This window comes from Pseudophryne corroboree, chromosome 6 (genome assembly GCF_028390025.1).
Source record: "Pseudophryne corroboree isolate aPseCor3 chromosome 6, aPseCor3.hap2, whole genome shotgun sequence".
Lineage (NCBI taxonomy): Eukaryota > Metazoa > Chordata > Amphibia > Anura > Myobatrachidae > Pseudophryne > Pseudophryne corroboree.
The window spans coordinates 586,900,428-586,919,398 of NC_086449.1; the positions used below are offsets into that span (position 1 = coordinate 586,900,428).

Consider the following 18,971-nt stretch of genomic DNA (forward strand, 5'->3'; position numbering starts at 1 on the left):
GCCAGATGTCTATTGAGTGAATTTCTTGTAGTATAACACAGCGGTGAATCCAGCTGCACAACTTCAGACATTGGAAGACTCCATTCCACTTGTTGTATGTGGTTGTCTAATGCCGTATTAAGTGACGGTTTACATTTTTTAACCACTAATTACTTACAAAGACTTTCATGTGATGTCGCAATGTAGAAAACTATAAAATCTTCCCTTTTCCTAAATTTGGGGAATGCATTTTCTGAGTGAAAAAATACTACAATGAAACTTTGAAAAAGAAAAAAATTAAATACAGTCTGATACGTATACATTTTTAGCAAAATGAACGCCTAAACTGCTCTTACTGTAGAGAGCGCTTTCATATAATTTACTATTTCAATACTACACCCATTCATACTTGTTTGCAGATTATATATTCTAAGAAATCATCTGAACACTACAAATTTTTATTTGTAAATGTTGCCAGGGAAACAAATCCAGAACTTCAAATAGTTCATGTGGTTTTTTTTTTTCTTCTTCACATAGATTTCCTTTAAGTTCAATCTCACTTGTCTTTTTATGCCATTTACAGAACGTGCATAAATAGATTGTTGCGCATTGCAGACGTTGGTAAATTCCCAAAAGAGGTACTGAAGTTCTATTTTGCAACCACTGGCCAAACGTCACTGTGTTAGATGCTTTAAAATACAATAAAATAAAATTGTAGCACAAAGACAGTCAAAGAGGATGTAGTTGTTGGCAGCATCATGGACAGATGTCTTTTCAGTGATGGCAGCAGACATATGAAGTGAGGTCTTTCCGATCATTTAAATCCACTCCTTTTGGCTCTGTGGACAAATAAAGAAGCATGTGTAAAGCTTTGCATATTGACTTTTGTGCTTTAGAACAGTTCTTTTTACAGCTATTCTTTCATTTGAAAAATAGGAATTTAATACCTACCGGTAATTCCTTTTCTCGTAGTCCGTAGTGGATACTGGGGAAAGGTACTTAGTACTGTGGGGTATAGATCTGGACCATTGGTGCCATGGCACTTTAAGAAATGAATAGTGTGTGCTGGCTCCTCCCCTCTATGCCCCTCCCCAGACTCAGTCTAGGAAAACTGTGCCCTAGGAGACGGACATACTTTGAGAGAAGGATATACACAACAAGGATAGCAACACTAACTAAATGTGGAACAGGAACAGCAACAGCAGTTCCAATCCAAACACTTATAACCAGTAAACAGGAACGAAGCACTGAGGCGGGCGCCCAGTATCCACCACAGACTACGAGAAAAGGAATTACTGGTAGGTATTATATTCCTATTTTCTCTAACGTCCTAGTGGATACTGGGGAAAGGTACTTAGGGGGTAATTCTGAGTTGATCGCAGCAGTAAGTTTCTTAGCAATTGGGCAAAACCATGTGCACTGCAGGGTGGGCAGATATAACATTTGCAGAGAGAGTTAGATTTTGGGGGGTTATTTTGTTTCTGTGCAGGGTAAATACTGGCTGCTTTATTCTTACACTGCAATCTAGATTTCAGTTTGAACACACCCCACCCAAATCTAACTCTCTCTGCACATGTTATATCTGCCCCTCCTGCAGTGCACATGGGCCCTCATTCCGAGTTGTTCGCTCGGTAAAAATCTTCGTATCGCAGCGATTTTCCGCTTAATGCGCATGCGCAATGTCCGCACTGCGACTGCGCCAAGTAAATTTGCTATGTAGTTAGGAATTTTACTCACGGCTTTTTCATCGTTCTGGCGATCGTAATGTGATTGACAGGAAATGGGTGTTACTGGGCGGAAACAGGCCGTTTTATGGGCGTGTGGGAAAAAACGCTACCGTTTCCGGAAAAAACGCAGGAGTGGCCGGAGAAACGGAGGAGTGTCTGGGCGAACGCTGGGTGTGTTTGTGACGTCAAACCAGGAACGACAAGCACTGAACTGATTGCAGATGCCGAGTAAGGTTGAAGTTACTCAGAAACTGCTACGAGGTGTGTAATCGCAATATTGCGATTACTTCGTTCGCAATTTTAAGATGCTAAGATTCACTCCCAGTAGGCGGCGGCTTAGCATGAGCATATCTGCTAAAATCCGCTTGCGAGCGACCAACTCGGAATAAGGGCCATGGTTTTGCCCAACTGCTAACAAAATTGCTGCTGCGATCAACTCGGAATGACCACCTTAGTACTGTGAGGAAGTCCCAAAGCTCCCAGAACGGGTAGGAGAGTGCTGAGACCCCTGCAAAACCGCCTGGCCAAACTTTAGGTCATCCCTGGCCAAGGTATTGAACCAATAAAATTTCACAAATGTGTTTGAACCAGACCAAGTAGCCGCTCGACACAACTGTAAGGCCGAGACACCCCATGCAGCCGCCCAGCAAGAGCCCACCAACCTTGTGGAGGAGGCCTGAACAGAAGTCGGCAGCGGCAGTGCTGCCTAAGTATAGGCTTGCTGGATGGTCAACCTGAGCCAACGAGCAATGGACTGCTTAGAAGCAGGCCGACCAATCTTGGTTGCATCGTAAAAGGTCAAAAAGTGAGTCAGATTTCCTATGACGAGCAGTCCTCTTGACGTAAAGTCTCAAAACCCTCACCACATCCAGGGACTTTGGAGCAACAGAAGTGTCGGTCAAAACTGGAACCACTATTGGTTGATTCACATGGAAAGCCGACACCACCTTTGGCAGAAACTGCGGGAGAGTTCTAAGCTCTGCCCTGTCCTCATGAAAAATCAAATATGGGCTCTAACATGATAAGGCCCCCAATTCTGATATACGTCTGGCAGATGCTAAAGCTAGCAACATGACAGTCTTCCACGTCAGATATTTCCACCTACGTCCACCTTATTCAAGGGTTCAAACCAGTCCGACTGGAGAAATGCCAAAACCACGCTGAGATCCTATGGAGCTGTGGGAGGGACAAACGGCGGCTGTATGTGGAGAACTCCCTTCAAAAAGGTCTGCTACTGGAAGAAAATAGAGAGAGCCGAAATCTGAACTTTGATGGAGCGCAAACGTGGGCTCAAATCCACTCCTGCTTGCAGGAAGAGCAGAAACTGGCCAAGGCGAAACTCCGTAGGAGGATAACTTCTACTCTCACACCACGAAACATATTTCTTCCAGATACGGTGGTAATGTTTAGGTGTGACCCCCTTACGAGCCTGAATCATAGTGGACACAACCGTGGGAGACCCTTTCTCGACAAAATCTCCCTCTCAACCTTCACGCCATCAAACGTAGCTGCTGTAAGTCTGGATAGATGAACGGTCCTTGTTGAAGAAGATCCTCGATCAACGGTAGCGCCCATGGATCCTCCAGAGACATTACCAGGAGGTCCGCATACCATGCTCTTCGTAGCCAATTTGGGGCAATTAGAATTGCCTGAACTCTTTCCATTTTGAGTCTTTTTAGAACTCTTGGAATGAGAGGAATCAGAGGAAATAGATATACGAACTGGTAAGACTACTGAGCTGTCAGAGCGTCCAGCGCCATCGCCTGTGGGTTCCTCATTCTGGAACAGTAACGATTGAGTTTCCTGTTGAGTACGAGACACCATCAGGTTGATAATGTCGATATTATCTCAAACCATAAAGCTATACCTTTAAACACACTTTTACCATGGAGCCGCTACGGCCGCTAAACTTAATATTCACTCTATATACCTTTTACGCTATTTGCGTAATGAGTCCCGTATCGTGTACGGACTCTGCGTACAAACGCCGCACTGAGGGTACAAAGTACACGCAGCGCGTACACACTCCATTGATACACCTTAAACCTTCGTAGTAATGCAATGCAATGATATTATGCTGTACACCTTATGCAGCGCTGACGGTACAAAGTACCCGCAGCGCGTACACACCTTATTAATACACTTTTGAACCTTATACAGTTAGGTAATGTAATACACTTTAAACCCTAGCAGGGAAAAGAGGACACAACACCGATTTGTAGTTAATCACTGGGTTCCGACACCACAGAGTAATATATCTGAAAGGGGGTTAACAATACAATTTATACACTACAATACAACAGAGTAAATGGCTACAATCAATGTACATACGTGAGAATATTCGCATGCGCTTCCTGGTCCAGTCCTCCCCTAATCAGGTAGCTAGCGTTAAGAGTCTTCTGACCGGCCAGGCAGCAACAGGCTTTTTATACACTACTTCCAAAAGCAATACAATGGATACTGTAATCCCTTTGTCCATTGGACACAGGGATGCATCTTTACAGTACAGGAGAGGTCATAGGTTGATTTGAAAGGTGGGCGATGTCTTTCTCAACTGCTCTTGTGGGTGGTCTTCTCTGGATTCCCGCCGCATACATAATATACAGTAAATACAGTTTATATCTATATTCTGCTTCTGCACATAACTATCCATAGGAACATGCGATCTTCCGCAAACCAACACCGGAATGTTACCCTTAAAATACCCTACAGCTGGATACCAGACACCACCTTATTACCTTAGTCTGTCCCCTCCTATCATGCAAAGGTGAATCCCTTTGTTCTGAAATCATTTAAACTGCTGATACTTGCTGATGTGGTGCAGGGGGGCTATGTGTACAATGTGCACTATTTGGATTAAATATGTAATGTTTTTATAGCCCTCCATGCGTTCACAAACTCCGCCGTAAATACCCATACCAGGCGCAGGATCGACCATACGCAAATTGCGGATATGTGCACGCACGGCGGAACAAGTGCATGCGCAGTGGGCATGTGTGTGTATTTTATACGTGCTGTGTGTTCTGGAATATTCTTCGACTTTGACAAGGTCTATCTGTGGACAACCCCACCGGTGAACCAGTTGTTGAAACACATGAGGGTGGAGGCCCCATTCCCTCGGATGGAGGTCATGCCTGCTGGGGAAGTCCACTTCCCAATTGTCCAACCCTGGAACGAATATGGCCAAGATGGTTCTTGCGTTGGCTTCTGCCCAGAGGAATATCCTTGACAGCTCTCTCATTGCGGCCCTGCTTCTTGTTCCTCCTTGTCGGCTTATGTACTCCACCGCTGTGGCGCTGTCCGACTGTACCTGGATGGCCAGATTCTGAAGGAGAGGGGAGGCCTGGAGAAGAGCATTGTAAATTGCCCTGAGTTCTAGGATGTTGATTGGAAGTGTCGCTTCCTGACTCAACCACTTTCCCTGGGACTGGACCCCTTGGGTCACAGCCCCCAACCCCGAAGGCTGGCATGCGTAGTCAATAGAGTGCAAGACTGGGTATTGACACTCCGACCCTTCACCAGATGGGAAATCTGTAGCCACCACAGCAGGGAGATCCTTGCTCTCGGCGATAGTGTTATACACTGGTGCATGTGTAGATGAGAACCTGGCCACTTGTCTAACTGATCCAGCTGGAACAGCCGTGCATGAAACCTGCCGTACTGAATCGCCTTGTATGAGGCCACCATCTTGCTCAGCAATCTAATGAAAAGATGGATCGACACTTTGCGTGGTCCTAGCACCGAGCGGACCATAGTCTGAATAGTTAAGGCCTTGTCCATCGGAAGGTATACGTTCTGCGATACCGTATTCAGGATCATTTCCCAGAAACTGAATTCTCTGAGACGGCTCCAGGTGAGATTTCTGTAAATTTAGGATCCAGCCCTGATCCGTAAGCAGATGAGTCGTTAAATCTATGCTGTGCAACAGCTGTTCCCTGGACACCACCTTTTATCAGGAGATCTTCCAGATATGGAACTATGTTGACTCCCATAATGCGCAATAGAAGAATCAACTCTGCCATGACTTTCGTAAACACCCTTGGAGCCGTGGAAAGACCAAAGGGTAAGGCTTGAAACTGGTAAGCCTGACCTGAAGAATCTGTGAGGTGGTAACTCCTGAAATTCCAGCCGGGACCCCTGGGAAATTAGATCCCTCACCCAAGGATCCCGGCAGGACGCCGCCCATATATGGGCAAAGTGTTGCAGGCAAGCCCCCACCTGGAAACTGCCCTTCTGCTGGGGCCAACCGTCATGCGGTGGGCTTCGCAGAAGCAGATCCGGAAGCCTGGTCCGGGTTTCCAGCTTCCAGCAGCCGCTGGTCAACGGAACTTACCATGAGTTCCTCTAGCAGCATTGGAGGCACCTCTGGCTCTATTTCTGAACCTGGCCACACGAAAGGACTCTAGAGAGGGTCCCGGATAGAGACGTCTAGCAGGAGGTGCAGTGGACGGCAGATATGTGGACTTACCTGTTGTCGCCTGAGATATCCACTTGTTCAGTTCCTCCCCGAACAAGGCCTCTCCTGTAAATGGAGGGCTCGCTACTCCCTTCTTGGAATCAGCATCTGCTGACCACTGATGCAACCACAGAGCTCTGCGAGCAGAGACTGCCATAGCCTTGGTACCGCCGTTAATGATACTCAATTCCTTAACAGCCTCACTCTTAAAATTTGCCACATCCTGGATATGATGCATTAGCATAATGACATCCTTTTGTGGCAGCATATCAATTCCTGTAATGACAGTATCGGACCATTTTAATATGGCCATGAAATCCACCTACAAACTATGGTAGGACGTTGAGCTACACCCGCTGCCGTATAGATTGACTTGAGTGTAGTTTCAAATTTGCAGTCAGTTGGCTCTTTTAGGGAAATTGCCCCAGGTACAAGTAGTACCAGTTTACGGGAAAACCTAGACACAGAACAATCCACCATCGGCAGATTTTTCCAAACCTTCCTATCCTCCGCAGGGAAAGAAAAGGAATTTAGTACCCGCCTAGGGATAACCAGCTTTTTGTCAGAATTTACCCATGCTTCTTTAGCAAGGGAATTTAACTCCTTCGAAACAGTAAAGGTGGCAGGATTTTGATTTCACATTAAAATATAATTCCTCCACAGGATCTGTTTCTTTATCTGGAATGTGCAGCACCTCCCTAATAGCATAAATGAGGGCCTCAACTCCAGGGGACAAGGAACCTTCCCCCTCCCCGTCTAACTCCCCCTCGTCCCACTCTGGAGTCTCGGATTCAGAGTCAGACTAACACCTGAGGGAGAGTGCATTTCTGAGAGACCACCAGATGGGGCTGAGGAGCCTGTCCGTGGACAGCCTTTGAAGCAAACATGAAAGTGTCTTTATTCTGTCTCAATGTCTGCCTTTCCTGTTTGCCAGTAGCTAACTCAGAATTTATATTCCCAATTAACGTTTTAAATGACTCCACCCACTCAGGTTCTGCATTGCTACCTTGTGAAGCTAGAGAGCATTGGGTACGGTATCCGTTCACATGGTCGACCATGTTATGGTCGACAGTCATTAGGTCGACCACTATTGGTCGACATTGACATGGTCGACATGGTCGACACATGAAAAGGTCGACATGAGTTTTTTAACTTTTTTTTCTTTTGGGGAACTTTTCCATACTTTACGATCCACGTGGACTACGATTGGAACGGTAATCTGTGCCGAGCGAAGCGGTAGCACCATGCCCAAAGCATGGCGAGCGAACGCGGTGCACTAATTGGGGTTCCCAGTCACTTTACACAAAAAACGACACCAAAAAATGTAAAAAAACTCATGTCGACCTTTTCATGTGTCGACCATGTGTCCATGTCGACCATGTCAATGTCGACCAATAGTGGTCGACCTGACTGTCGACCATAACATGGTCGACCATTCATACCAGAACCATTGGGTACACCATAGGGAATCCTGTGATGAAGGAGTAAAAGAAACCTTACATGAAGCACACACAGATTTGTTTTCAGACATATTTTTGCAAATACACCAAAATAATAATAATAAAAGTAATACACAGCATCCCCTATGTAACAGTGACCCAGACCTCGAATGGGGAGACACAGAGAGGAATCGGCACCAGCACACCACCTCAGACAGAGCCGCGTACCTCACAGCAGTGAACTGCTGTTTATATGCTCCCTCCTTCACTAAAACCCCCTGTCCCAGTACTATTGGTGGTTTAGTGGTCCTTTAGAGGAGCAGTCTCCGTAGCAGCCTTTTTCACAACAGCAGCAGCAGGAAATGGCGCCGTTAGTCTCTGGTGCCGCTCTCTGGGAAGCCCCACCCCCTTAATGGTGCGCGGTCCCTCAGCTTAGATTTTTATACTGGCTTCATGGAAAATGCTTTAAAGGAGCCTGTAAGCCTCTTTTCTTTGTTAATCGCCAGTGTGGGTATCGGTGGGCACCGCAGCCAGTGAACACCGTCCCTTAATGCCGCCAGGTAGTCACTGGGGAACCGCTAACCAGGACCCCGGTGTCTGTACTCACTGCATCATGGGGTGGCGGCATACTGCCAGTGTGGGCTCACACCATGGGGGGGTATGAGATCAGCACCTCATGAGCTCAGTGTCCTGTAAGCGGGGACATGAACCATTAACTCTTTAGGAAGTTGGTTCGGTTCCCCCCCTAAGTCCCACGACTCAGGCAGACTGGTTGCCAACGAGTGTACCTGAAAAAAAACAAACTAAAATACATTTCTGAAGAAAACTCTCTGGAGAGCTTGTTAGAGTGCACCTGGCTGCTTGGGCACATTTTTCTAAACTAAGTCTAGGGAGGGGCATAGAGGGGAGGAGCCAGCACACACTATTTATTTCTTAAAGTGCCATGGCTCCAATGGACCCGATCTATACCCCACAGTACTAAGTAACTTTTCCCAGTATCCACTAGGACGATAGAGAAAATAAGAATTTACTCACCGGTAATTCTATATCTCGTAGTCCGTAGTGGATGCTGGGTACTCCGTAAGGACCATGGGGAATAGACGGGCTCCGCAGGAGACTGGGCACTCTTAAAAGAAAGATTAGGTACTATATCTGGTGTGCACTGGCTCCTCCCTCTATGCCCCTCCTCCAGACCTCAGTTAAGGAAACTGTGCCCGGAAGAGCTGACATTACTAGGAAAGGATTTGGAATCCAGGGTAAGACTCATACCAGCCACACCAATCACACTGTACAACTTGTGATAACCATACCCAGTTAACAGTATGAACAACAACTGAGCCTCAGTCAACAGATGGCTCAAAACAATAACCCTTTAGGTAAGCAATAACTATATACATGTATTGCAGAGAGTCCGCACTTTGGGACGGGCTCCCAGCATCCACTACGGACTACGAGAAATAGAATTACCGGTGAGTAAATTCTTATTTTCTCTGACGTCCTAGTGGATGCTGGGTACTCCGTAAGGACCATGGGGATTATACCAAAGCTCCCAAACGGGCGGGAGAGTGCGGACGACTCTGCAGCACCGAATGAGCAAAGGCAAGGTCCTCCTCAGCCAGGGTATCAAACTTGTAGAATTTAGCAAATGTGTTTGAACCCGACCAAGTAGCAGCTCGGCAAAGTTGTAAAGCCGAGACCCCTCGGGCAGCCGCCCAAGAAGAGCCCACCTTCCTCGTGGAATGGGCTTTTACTGATTTAGGATGCGGCAATCCTGCCGCAGAATGAGCTTGCTGAATCGTGTTACAGATCCAGCGCGCAATAGTTTGCTTTGAAGCAGGAGCACCCAGCTTGTTGGGCGCATGCAGGATAAACAGCGAGTCAGTCTTCGTGACTCCAGCCGTCCTGGCTACATAGATTTTCCAAAGCCCTGACTACATCTAGTAACTTGGAGTCCTCCAAGTCCAGAGTAGCCGCAGGCACCACAATAGGTTGGTTCAAATGAAACGCTGATACCACCTTAGGGAGAAATTGGGGACGAGTCCTCAATTCTGCCCTGTCCATATGGAAGATCAGATAAGGACTTTTACACGACAAAGCCGCCAATTCTGACACACGCCTAGCCGAAGCTAAGGCCAATAGCATGACCACCTTCCACGTGAGATATTTTAGTTCCACGGTCTTAAGTGGCTCAAACCAGTGGGATTTCAGGAAATCCAACACAACGTTAAGATCCCAAGGTGCCACTGGAGGCACAAAAGGGGGCTGAATATGCAGCACTCCCTTAACAAACGTCTGAACTTCAGGTAGTGAAGCCAGTTCTTTTTGAAAGAAAATAGATAGGGCCGAAATCTGGACCTTTATGGATCCTAATTTTAGGCCCATAGTCACTCCTGACTGTAGGAAGTGCATGAATCGACCCAGCTGGAATTCCTCTGTAGGGGCCTTCCTGGCCTCACACCAAGCAACATATTTTCGCCATATACGGTGATAATGTGGTGCTGTCACATCTTTCCTAGCCTTTATCAGCGTAGGAATCACTTCATCTGGAATGCCCTTTTCCGTTAGGATCCGGCGTTCAACCGCCATGCCGTCAAACGCAGCCGCGGTAAGTCTTGGAACAGACAGGGCCCCTGCTGTAACAGGTCCTGTCTGAGAGGCAGAGGCCATGGTTCCTCTGAGATCATTTCTTGTAGTTCTGGGTACCAAGTTCTTCTTGGCCAATCCGGAACGATGAGTATAGTTCTTACTCCTCTCTTTCTTACTATCCTCAGTACCTTGGGTATGAGAGGAAGAGGAGGGAACACATAAACCGACTGGTACACCCACGGTGTCACTAGTGCGTCCACAGCTATCGCCTGAGGGTCTCTTGACTTGGCGCAATATTTTTTTTTTTAGCTTTTTGTTGAGGCGGGACGCCATCATGTCCACCTGTGGCCGTTCCCAACGGTTTACAATCTGCGTGAAGACTTCTGGATGAAGTCCCCACTCTCCCGGGTGGAGGTCGTGCCTGCTGAGGAAGACTGCTTCCCAGTTGTCCACTCCCGGAATGAACACTGCTGACAGTGCTAGCACGTGATTTTCCGCCCATCGGAGAATCCTTGTGGCTTCTGCCATCGCCATCCTGCTTCTTGTGCCGCCCTGGCGGTTTACATGGGCGACCGCCGTGATGTTGTCTGATTGAATCAGCACTGGTTGGTTTTGAAGCAGGGGCTCTGCTTGACTCAGGGCGTTGTAAATGGCCCTTAGTTCCAGTATATTTATGTGTAGTGAAGTCTCCTGACTTGACCACTGTCCCTGGAAGTTCCTTCCCTGAGTGACTGCCCCCCATCCTCGGAGGCTTGCGTCCGTGGTCACCAGGATCCAGTCCTGTATGCCGAATCTGCGGCCCTCGAGAAGATGAGCACTCTGCAGCCACCACAGCAGAGACACCCTGGCCCTTGGGGACAGGGTGATCAACCGATGCATCTGAAGATGCGATCCGGACCATTTGTCTAACAGATCCCACTGAAAGATCCTTGCATGGAACCTGCCGAAGGGAATTGCTTCGTAAGAAGCCACCATCTTTCCCAGGACTCGCGTGCAATGATGCACCGACACCTGTTTTGGTTTCAGGAGGTCCCTGACCAGCGATGACAATTCCTGGGCCTTCTCCACCGGGAGAAACACCTTCTTCTGTTCTGTGTCCAGAATCATGCCCAGGAAGAGCAGACGCATCGCAGGAATCAGCTGCGACTTTGGGATATTCAGAATCCAGCCGTGCTGTTGCAACACTTCCCGAGAAAGTGCCACGCTGACTAACAACTGCTCTCTGGACCTCGCCTTTATAAGGAGATCGTCCAAGTACGGGATAATTATAACTCCCTTCCTCCGAAGGAGTATCATCATTTCGGCCATTACCTTGGTAAATACCCTCGGTGCCGTGGACAGACCAAACGGCAACATCTGGAATTGGTAATGACAGTCCTGTACCACAAACCTGAGGTACTCCTGGTGAGGTGGGTAAATGGGGACATGCAGATAAGCGTCCTTGATGTCCAGCGACACCATAAAATACCCCTCTTCCAGGCTTGCAATAACCGCCCTGAGCGATTCCATTTTGAACTTGAACTTCCTTACGTAAGTGTTCAAGGATTTTAAATTTAGAATGGGTCTCACCGAACCGTCCGGTTTCGGTACCACAAACATTGTGGAATAGTAACCCCGTCCCTGTTGAAGGAGGGGAACCTTGATAATCACCTGCTGAAGGTACAGCTTGTGAATAGCCGCCAGCACTACCTCCCTTTCCCTGGGAGTCGCTGGCAATGTTGATTTGAGGTAACGGCGAGGGGGAGTCGCCTCGAACTCCAGCTTGTATCCCTGAGATACCACTTGTAGAACCCAGAGATCCACCTGTGAGCGAACCCACTGGTCGCTGAAGTTCCGAAGACGCGCCCTCACCGCACCCGGCTCCACCTGTGGAGCCCCAGCGTCATGCGGTGGACTTAGTGGAAGCAGGGGAGGATTTTTGTTCCTGGGAACTGGCTGTCTGGTGCAGCTTTTTTCCTCTACCCCTGCCTCTAGGCAGAAAGGATGCGCCTCTGACTCGCTTGCCTTTCTGAGGCCGAAAGGACTGTACTTGATAATACGGTGCTTTCTTAGGCTGTGAGGGAACCTGAGGTAAAAAAGTCGACTTCCCAGCTGTTGCTGTGGATACGAGGTCCGAGAGACCATCCCCAAACAATTCCTCACCCTTATAAGGCAAAACCTCCATGTGCCTTTTAGAATCAGCATCACCTGTCCACTGCCGAGTCCATAATACTCTCCTGGCAGAAATGGACATTGCATTAATTCTAGATGCCAGCCGGCAAATGTCCCTCTGTGCATCCCTCATATACAAGACGACGTCCTTTATTTGCTCTATGGTTAGCAATATAGCATCCCTGTCGAGGGTATCAATGTTGTCTGACAGGGTATCAGACCATGCTGCTGCAGCACTACACATCCATGCTGAGGCAATAGCAGGTCTCAGTATAGTACCTGAGTGTGTATAAACAGACTTCAGGACAGCCTCCTGCTTCCTATCTGCAGGCTCCTTTAGGGCGGCCGTATCCTGAAACGGCAGTGCCACCCTTTTAGATAATCGTGTGAGCGCCTTGTCCACCCTAGGGGATGTCTCCCAGCGTAACCTATCCGTTGGCGGGAAAGGGTACGCCATCAGTAACCTCTTAGAAATCACTAGTTTCTTATCAGGGGAACACCACGCTTCCTCACACAATTCATTTAATTCATCAGATGGGGGAAAAGTCACTGGCTGCTTTTTCTCCCCAAACATAATACCCTTTTTAGTGGTAACTGGGTTAATGTCAGAAATGTGCAACACATTTTTCATTGCCGTAATCATGCATCGGATGGCCCTTGTGGACTGTACATTTGTCTCATCCTTGTCTACACTGGAGTCAGACTCCGTGTCGACATCTGTGTCTGCCATCTGAGCTAGCGGGCGTTTTTTGAGCCCCTGATGGTCTCTGAGACGCCTGGGCAGGCGCGGGCTGAGATGCCAGCTGTCCCAAGGCTGTTACGTCATCGAACCTTTTATGTAAAGAGTTGACACTGTTGGTTAATACCTTCCACATATCCATCCACTCTGGTGTCGGCCCCGTAGGGGGCGACATCACACTTATCGGCTCCTGCTCCGCCTCCACATAGCCCTCCTCATCAAACATGTCGACACAGCCGTACCGACACACCGCACACACACAGGGAATGCTCTGACTGAGGACAGGACCCCACAAAGTCCTTTGGGGAGACAGAGAGAGAGAGTATGCCAGCACACACCACAGCGCTATATAACACAGGGATTTCACTATACTGTGATTTTTCCCAATAGCTGCTAATACACAAATTGCGCCTAAATTTACCCTTGTCGTACTGGATACTGCAGGGGAGAGCCTGGGGAGCGTCCTTCCAGCGGAGCTGTGAAGAGAAAATGGCGCTGGCTGTGCTGAGGAAGATAGCCCCGCCCCCTCAGCGGCGGGCTTCTCCCGCTTTTTATAATGTTAATGGCGGGGGTTTTTGCACATATACAGTGTTATACACTGTATTATGTGCTAATTTATGCCAAAAGGTAAACTAATTGCTGCCCAGGGCGCCCCCCCCCCCCAGCGCCCTGCACCCAACAGTGACCGGAGTGTGTGGTGTGCTATGGGAGCAATGGCGCACAGCTGCAGTGCTGTGCGCTACCTTAATGAAGACAGGAGTCTTTAGCCGCGGTTTTTCATCTTTATCTTCCGTCTTCTGGCTCTGCAAGGGGGACGGCGGCGCGGCTCCGGGAACGGACAATCGAGGTCGGGCCCTGTGTTCGATCCCTCTGGACCTAATGGTGTCCAGTAGCCTTATAAGCACAAGCTAGCTGCAAGCAGGTAGGTTTGCTTCTCTCCCCTCAGTCCCTCGTAGCAGTGAGTCTGTTGCCAGCAGATCTCACTGAAAATAACAAACCTAACAAATACTTTCTTTTCTAGTGAACTCAGGAGAGCCCACTAGGTGCATTCAGCTCTGGCCGGGCACAGATTCTAACTGAGGTCTGGAGGAGGGGCATAGAGGGAGGAGCCAGTGCACACCAGATATAGTACCTAATCTTTTAGAGTGCCCAGTCTCCTGCGGAGCCCGTCTATTCCCCATGGTCCTTACGGAGTACCCAGCATCCACTAGGACGTCAGAGAAACAATGTTAAGCACTTCTTTTAACATTGCAATGCATGTAATACAAATACATCTCAGGGCTAGTGTAAGGCACGCTCACAGGCATCATGAAAAAAAGGTAGACGGGGTGAAAAGGTCGACATGAAATGAGTTGACATAAAAAGGCTTAACATTTTTTTTAAATGTAACATGTTTTTGGACTATTTCATACCTTCTCTATCCACGTCAGCATAGAGTTGGTTATAAACCTTGTGGAGAGCGCAGCGAGCCCTGCAAGGGGATGCCTTTCTACAATTGGGGTCCCAGATGACAAAACTATCCACACAACTAAACCACAAAAATGCTAAAAATAAGATTTTAAACTTACCCGTAAATCTTTTTCTCGTAGTCCGTAGAGGATGCTGGGGACTCCGTAAGGACCATGGGGATAGACGGGCTCCGCAGGAGACATGGGCACTTTAAGAAAGAACTTTAGGTCTGGGTGTGCACTGGCTCCTCCCTCTATGCCCCTCCTCCAGACCTCAGTTAGAGAAACTGTGCCCAGAGGAGATGGACAGTACGAGGAAAGGATTTTTGTTAATCCAAGGGCAAGATTCATACCAGCCACACCAATCACACCGTATAACTTGTGATATACTAACCAGTTAACAGTATGAAAACAACATAGCATCAGTCCGAGACTGATGAAACTATAACATAACCCTTTAGTAAGCAAAACTATATACAAGTCTTGCAGAAGTAGTCCGCACTTGGGATGGGCGCCCAGCATCCTCTACGGACTACGAGAAAAAGATTTACCGGTAGGTTTAAAATCTTATTTTCTCTTACGTCCTAGAGGATGCTGGGACTCCGTAAGGACCATGGGGATTATACCAAAGCTCCAAAACGGGCGGGAGAGTGCGGATGACTCTGCAGCACCGATTGAGCAAACAGGAGGTCCTCCTCAGCCAGGGTATCAAACTTATAGAATTTTGCAAAGGTGTTTGAACCCGACCAAGTAGCAGCTCGGCACAGCTGTAGTGCCGAGACCCCTCGGGCAGCCGCCCAAGAAGAGCCCACCTTCCTAGTGGAATGGGCCTTCACCGATTTTGGTAACGGCAATCCAGCCGTAGAATGAGCCTGCTGAATCGTGTTACAGATCCAGCGAGCAATAGTCTGCTTTGAAGCAGGAGCGCCAACCTTGTTGGCTGCATACAGGACAAACAGTGCTTCTGTTTTTCTGACTCTAGCTGTTCTGGCCACGTAAATTTTCAAAGCCCTGACCACATCAAGGGACTCGGAATCCTCCAAGTCTCGCGTAGCCACAGGCACCACAATAGGTTGGTTCATATGAAAAGATGACACCACCTTAGGCAAAAATTGAGGACGGGTCCGCAATTACGCTCTATCCATATGGAAAACCAGATAGGGGCTTTTATGAGACAAAGCCGCCAATTCCGACACTCGCCTAGCCGAAGCCAAGGCTAACAACATGACCACCTTCCAAGTGAGATATTTTAAATCCACCGTTTTAAGTGGTTCAAACCAGTGTGACTTAAGGAAACTCAACACCACATTCAGGTCCCAAGGCGCCACTAGAGGTACAAAAGGAGGCTGAATATGCAGCACTCCCTACACAAAAGTCTGTACTTCTGGGAGAGAAGCTAATTCTTTCTGAAAGAAAATGGATAAGGCCGAAATCTGAACCTTAATGGAGCCTAACTTTAGGCCCAAATTCACTCCAGTTTGTAGGAAGTGAAGGAAACGGCCCAGATGGAATTCTTCCGTAGGAGCATTCCTGGCCTCACACCAAGAAACATACTTTCGCCATATACGGTGATAATGTTTAGCTGTCACGTCCTTCCTAGCCTTTATCAGAGTAGGAATGACCTCATCCGGAATGCCCTTTTCCGCTAGGATCCGGCGTTCAACCGCCATGGCGTCAAACGCAGCCGCGGTAAGTCTTGGAACAAACAGGGCCCTTGTTGCAACAGGTCCTGCCTTAGAGGAAGAGGACACGGATCTTCTGTGAGCATCTCCTGCAGATCCGGATACCAGGCCCTTCGCGGCCAATCTGGAACAATGAGAATTGTCTGTACTCCTCTTTTTCTTATTATTCTCAACACCTTTGGGATGAGAGGAAGAGGAGGAAATACATAGACCGACTGGAACACCCACGGTGTCACTAGGGCGTCCACAGCTACCGCCTGAGGGTCTCGACCTGGCGCAATACCTCTGTAGCTTTTTGTTGAGGTGGGACGCCATCATGTCTATCTGGGGCAGTCCCCACTGACTTGCAATCTGTGCAAAGACTTCCTGATGAAGTCCCCACTCTCCTGGATGCAGGTCGTGCCTGCTGAGGAGGTCTGCATCCCAGTTGTCCACTCCCGGAATGAACACTGCTGACAGTGCGCTTATATGATTTTCCGCCCAGCGCAGAATCCTGGCGGCTTCAGCCATCGCTACTCTGCTCCTTGTGCCGCCTTGGCGGTTTACATGAGCCACCACGGTGATGTTGTCTGACTGAATCAGAACTGGTAGGTCGCAAAGTAAGGTCTCCGCTTGACGAAGGGCGTTGTATATGGCCCTCAGCTCCAGGACGTTGATGTGAAGACAAGCCTCTTGACTTGTCCAAAGCCCTTGGAAGTTTCTTCCCTGTGTGACTGCTCCACAACCTCGGAGGCTCGCGTCCGTGGTCACCAGAACCCAGTCCTGAATGCCGAACCTGCGGCCCTCTAGAAGATGAGCACTCTGTAGCCACCACAGGAGAGATACCCTGGCCCTGGGGGACAGGGCGATCAACTGATGAATTTGTAGATGTGACCCGGACCACTTGTCCAGTAGGTCCCATTGGAAGGTCCTCGCATGGAACCTGCCAAAGGGAATGGCCTCGTATGATGCCACCATCTTTCCCAGGACACGAGTGCAGTGATGCACTGATACCTGTTTTGGCTTCAATAGGTTCCTGACCAGGGTCATGAGTTCCTGAGCCTTTTCTATCGGAAGATAAACCCTTTTCTGGTCCGTATCCAGAATCATACCCAAGAAGGTCAGATGAGTCGTAGGAACCAGCTGCGACTTCGAGATATTGAGAATCCAGCCGTGTTGCTGTAACACTTTCAGTGAAAGTGACACGCTGCTCAGCAACTGCTCTCTTGATCTCGCTTTTATGAGGAGATCGTCCAAGTACAGGATAATTGTGACACCCTGCTTGCGCAGGAGCACCATCATTTCCGCCATGACCTTGGTGAAAATCCTTGGGGCCGTGGAAAGCCCAAACGGCAACGTCTGAAATTGGTAATGACAATCCTGTACTGCAGATCTCAGGTACGCCTGATGAGGTGGATATATGGGAACATGAAGGTATGCATCCTTTATGTCCAGGGATACCATAAAATCCCCCCCTTCCAGGCTGGCGATGACTGCTCTGAGCGATTCCATTTTGAACTTGAACCTTTTCAAGTATAGGTTCAGGGATTTTAAATTTAAAATGGGTCTGACCGAACCGTCCGGTTTCGGGACTACAAACAGGGTTGAGTAATATCCCCTCCCTTGCTGAAGTAGGGGAACCTTGACTACCACCTGTTGAAGATACAATTTGTGAATTGCATTTAACACTAACTCCCTTTCTGGGGGAGAAGCTGGCAGGGCCGATTTGAAAAACCGGTGAGGAGGCACCTCTTCGAATTCCAGCTTGTAACCCTGAGAAACAATTTCTATTGCCCAGGGATCCACTTGTGAGTGAACCCAGATATGGCTGAAAAGTCGAAGACGTGCCCCTACTGGGGCGGACTCCCGTAGCGGAGCCCCAGCGTCATGCGTGGATTTTATAGAGGCCGGGGAGGACTTCTGTTCCTGGGAACTAGCTGTGTTGTGCAGCTTCTTTCCTCTGCCGTTAACTCTGGCAAGAAAGGACGCACCTCGTACTTTCTTGTTTCTCTGTGACCGAAAGGACTGCATCTGATAATGTGCGCTTTCTTAGGCTGTGAGGGAATATAGGGCAAAAAATTGGATTTACCAGCTGTAGCTGTGGAGACCAGGTCCGAGAGACCTTCTCCAAACAATTCCTCACCCTTGTAAGGTAAAACCTCCATATGCCTTTTTGAGTCTGCATCACCTGTCCATTGCCGGGTCCATAGGACTCGTCTAGCAGAAATCGACATAGCGTTGACTCTAGAACCCAGTAAAGCAATGTCTCTTTGAGCATCTCTCATATATGAGACAGCATCTTTTATATGTCCTAGGGACAATAAGATGGTATCCTTATCCAGGGTCTCAATCTCCGCTGATAAGGTATCAGTCCACGCTGCTACCGCGCTACAAACCCAAGCCGACGCAATAGCCGGTCTGAGTAAAGTACCAGAATGTGTGTAAATGGACTTCAAAATAACCTCCTGCTTGCGATCAGCAGGATCCCTTAGGGTAGCCGTATCTTGGGATGGCAGCGCTACCTTTTTGGATAAGCGTGTCAACGCTTTGTCCACCCTAGGGGAGAATTCCCACCGTATCCTGTCCTTAGCCGGGAAAGGATACGCCATTAGAATCCTTTTGGGAATCTGCAGTTTTTTGTCTGGAGATTCCCACGCTTTTTCACACAACTCGTTCAGCTCATGAGAAGGGGGAAAGGTTACCTCAGGTTTCTTTCCCTTATACATGTGTACCCTCGTGTCAGGGACAGGGGGTTCCTCTGTGATATGCAAAACATCTTTTATTG

The 18,971-nt window shown here is 48.3% G+C and overlaps 1 protein-coding gene across 1 annotated transcript in view; it reads right to left on the reverse strand.

Moving 5' to 3' along the window:
* Positions 1-416: 416 nt before the first annotated feature.
* Positions 417-18,971, reverse strand: part of RAB24 (RAB24, member RAS oncogene family) — an 82,752-nt gene continuing 64,197 nt past the window's right edge. The window contains exon 9 of the mRNA XM_063927959.1: positions 417-818. Within this exon, the coding sequence (XP_063784029.1) occupies positions 754-818 (65 nt within the window). The 3' untranslated portion in view covers positions 417-753. The remainder of the gene's footprint in view (positions 819-18,971) is intronic.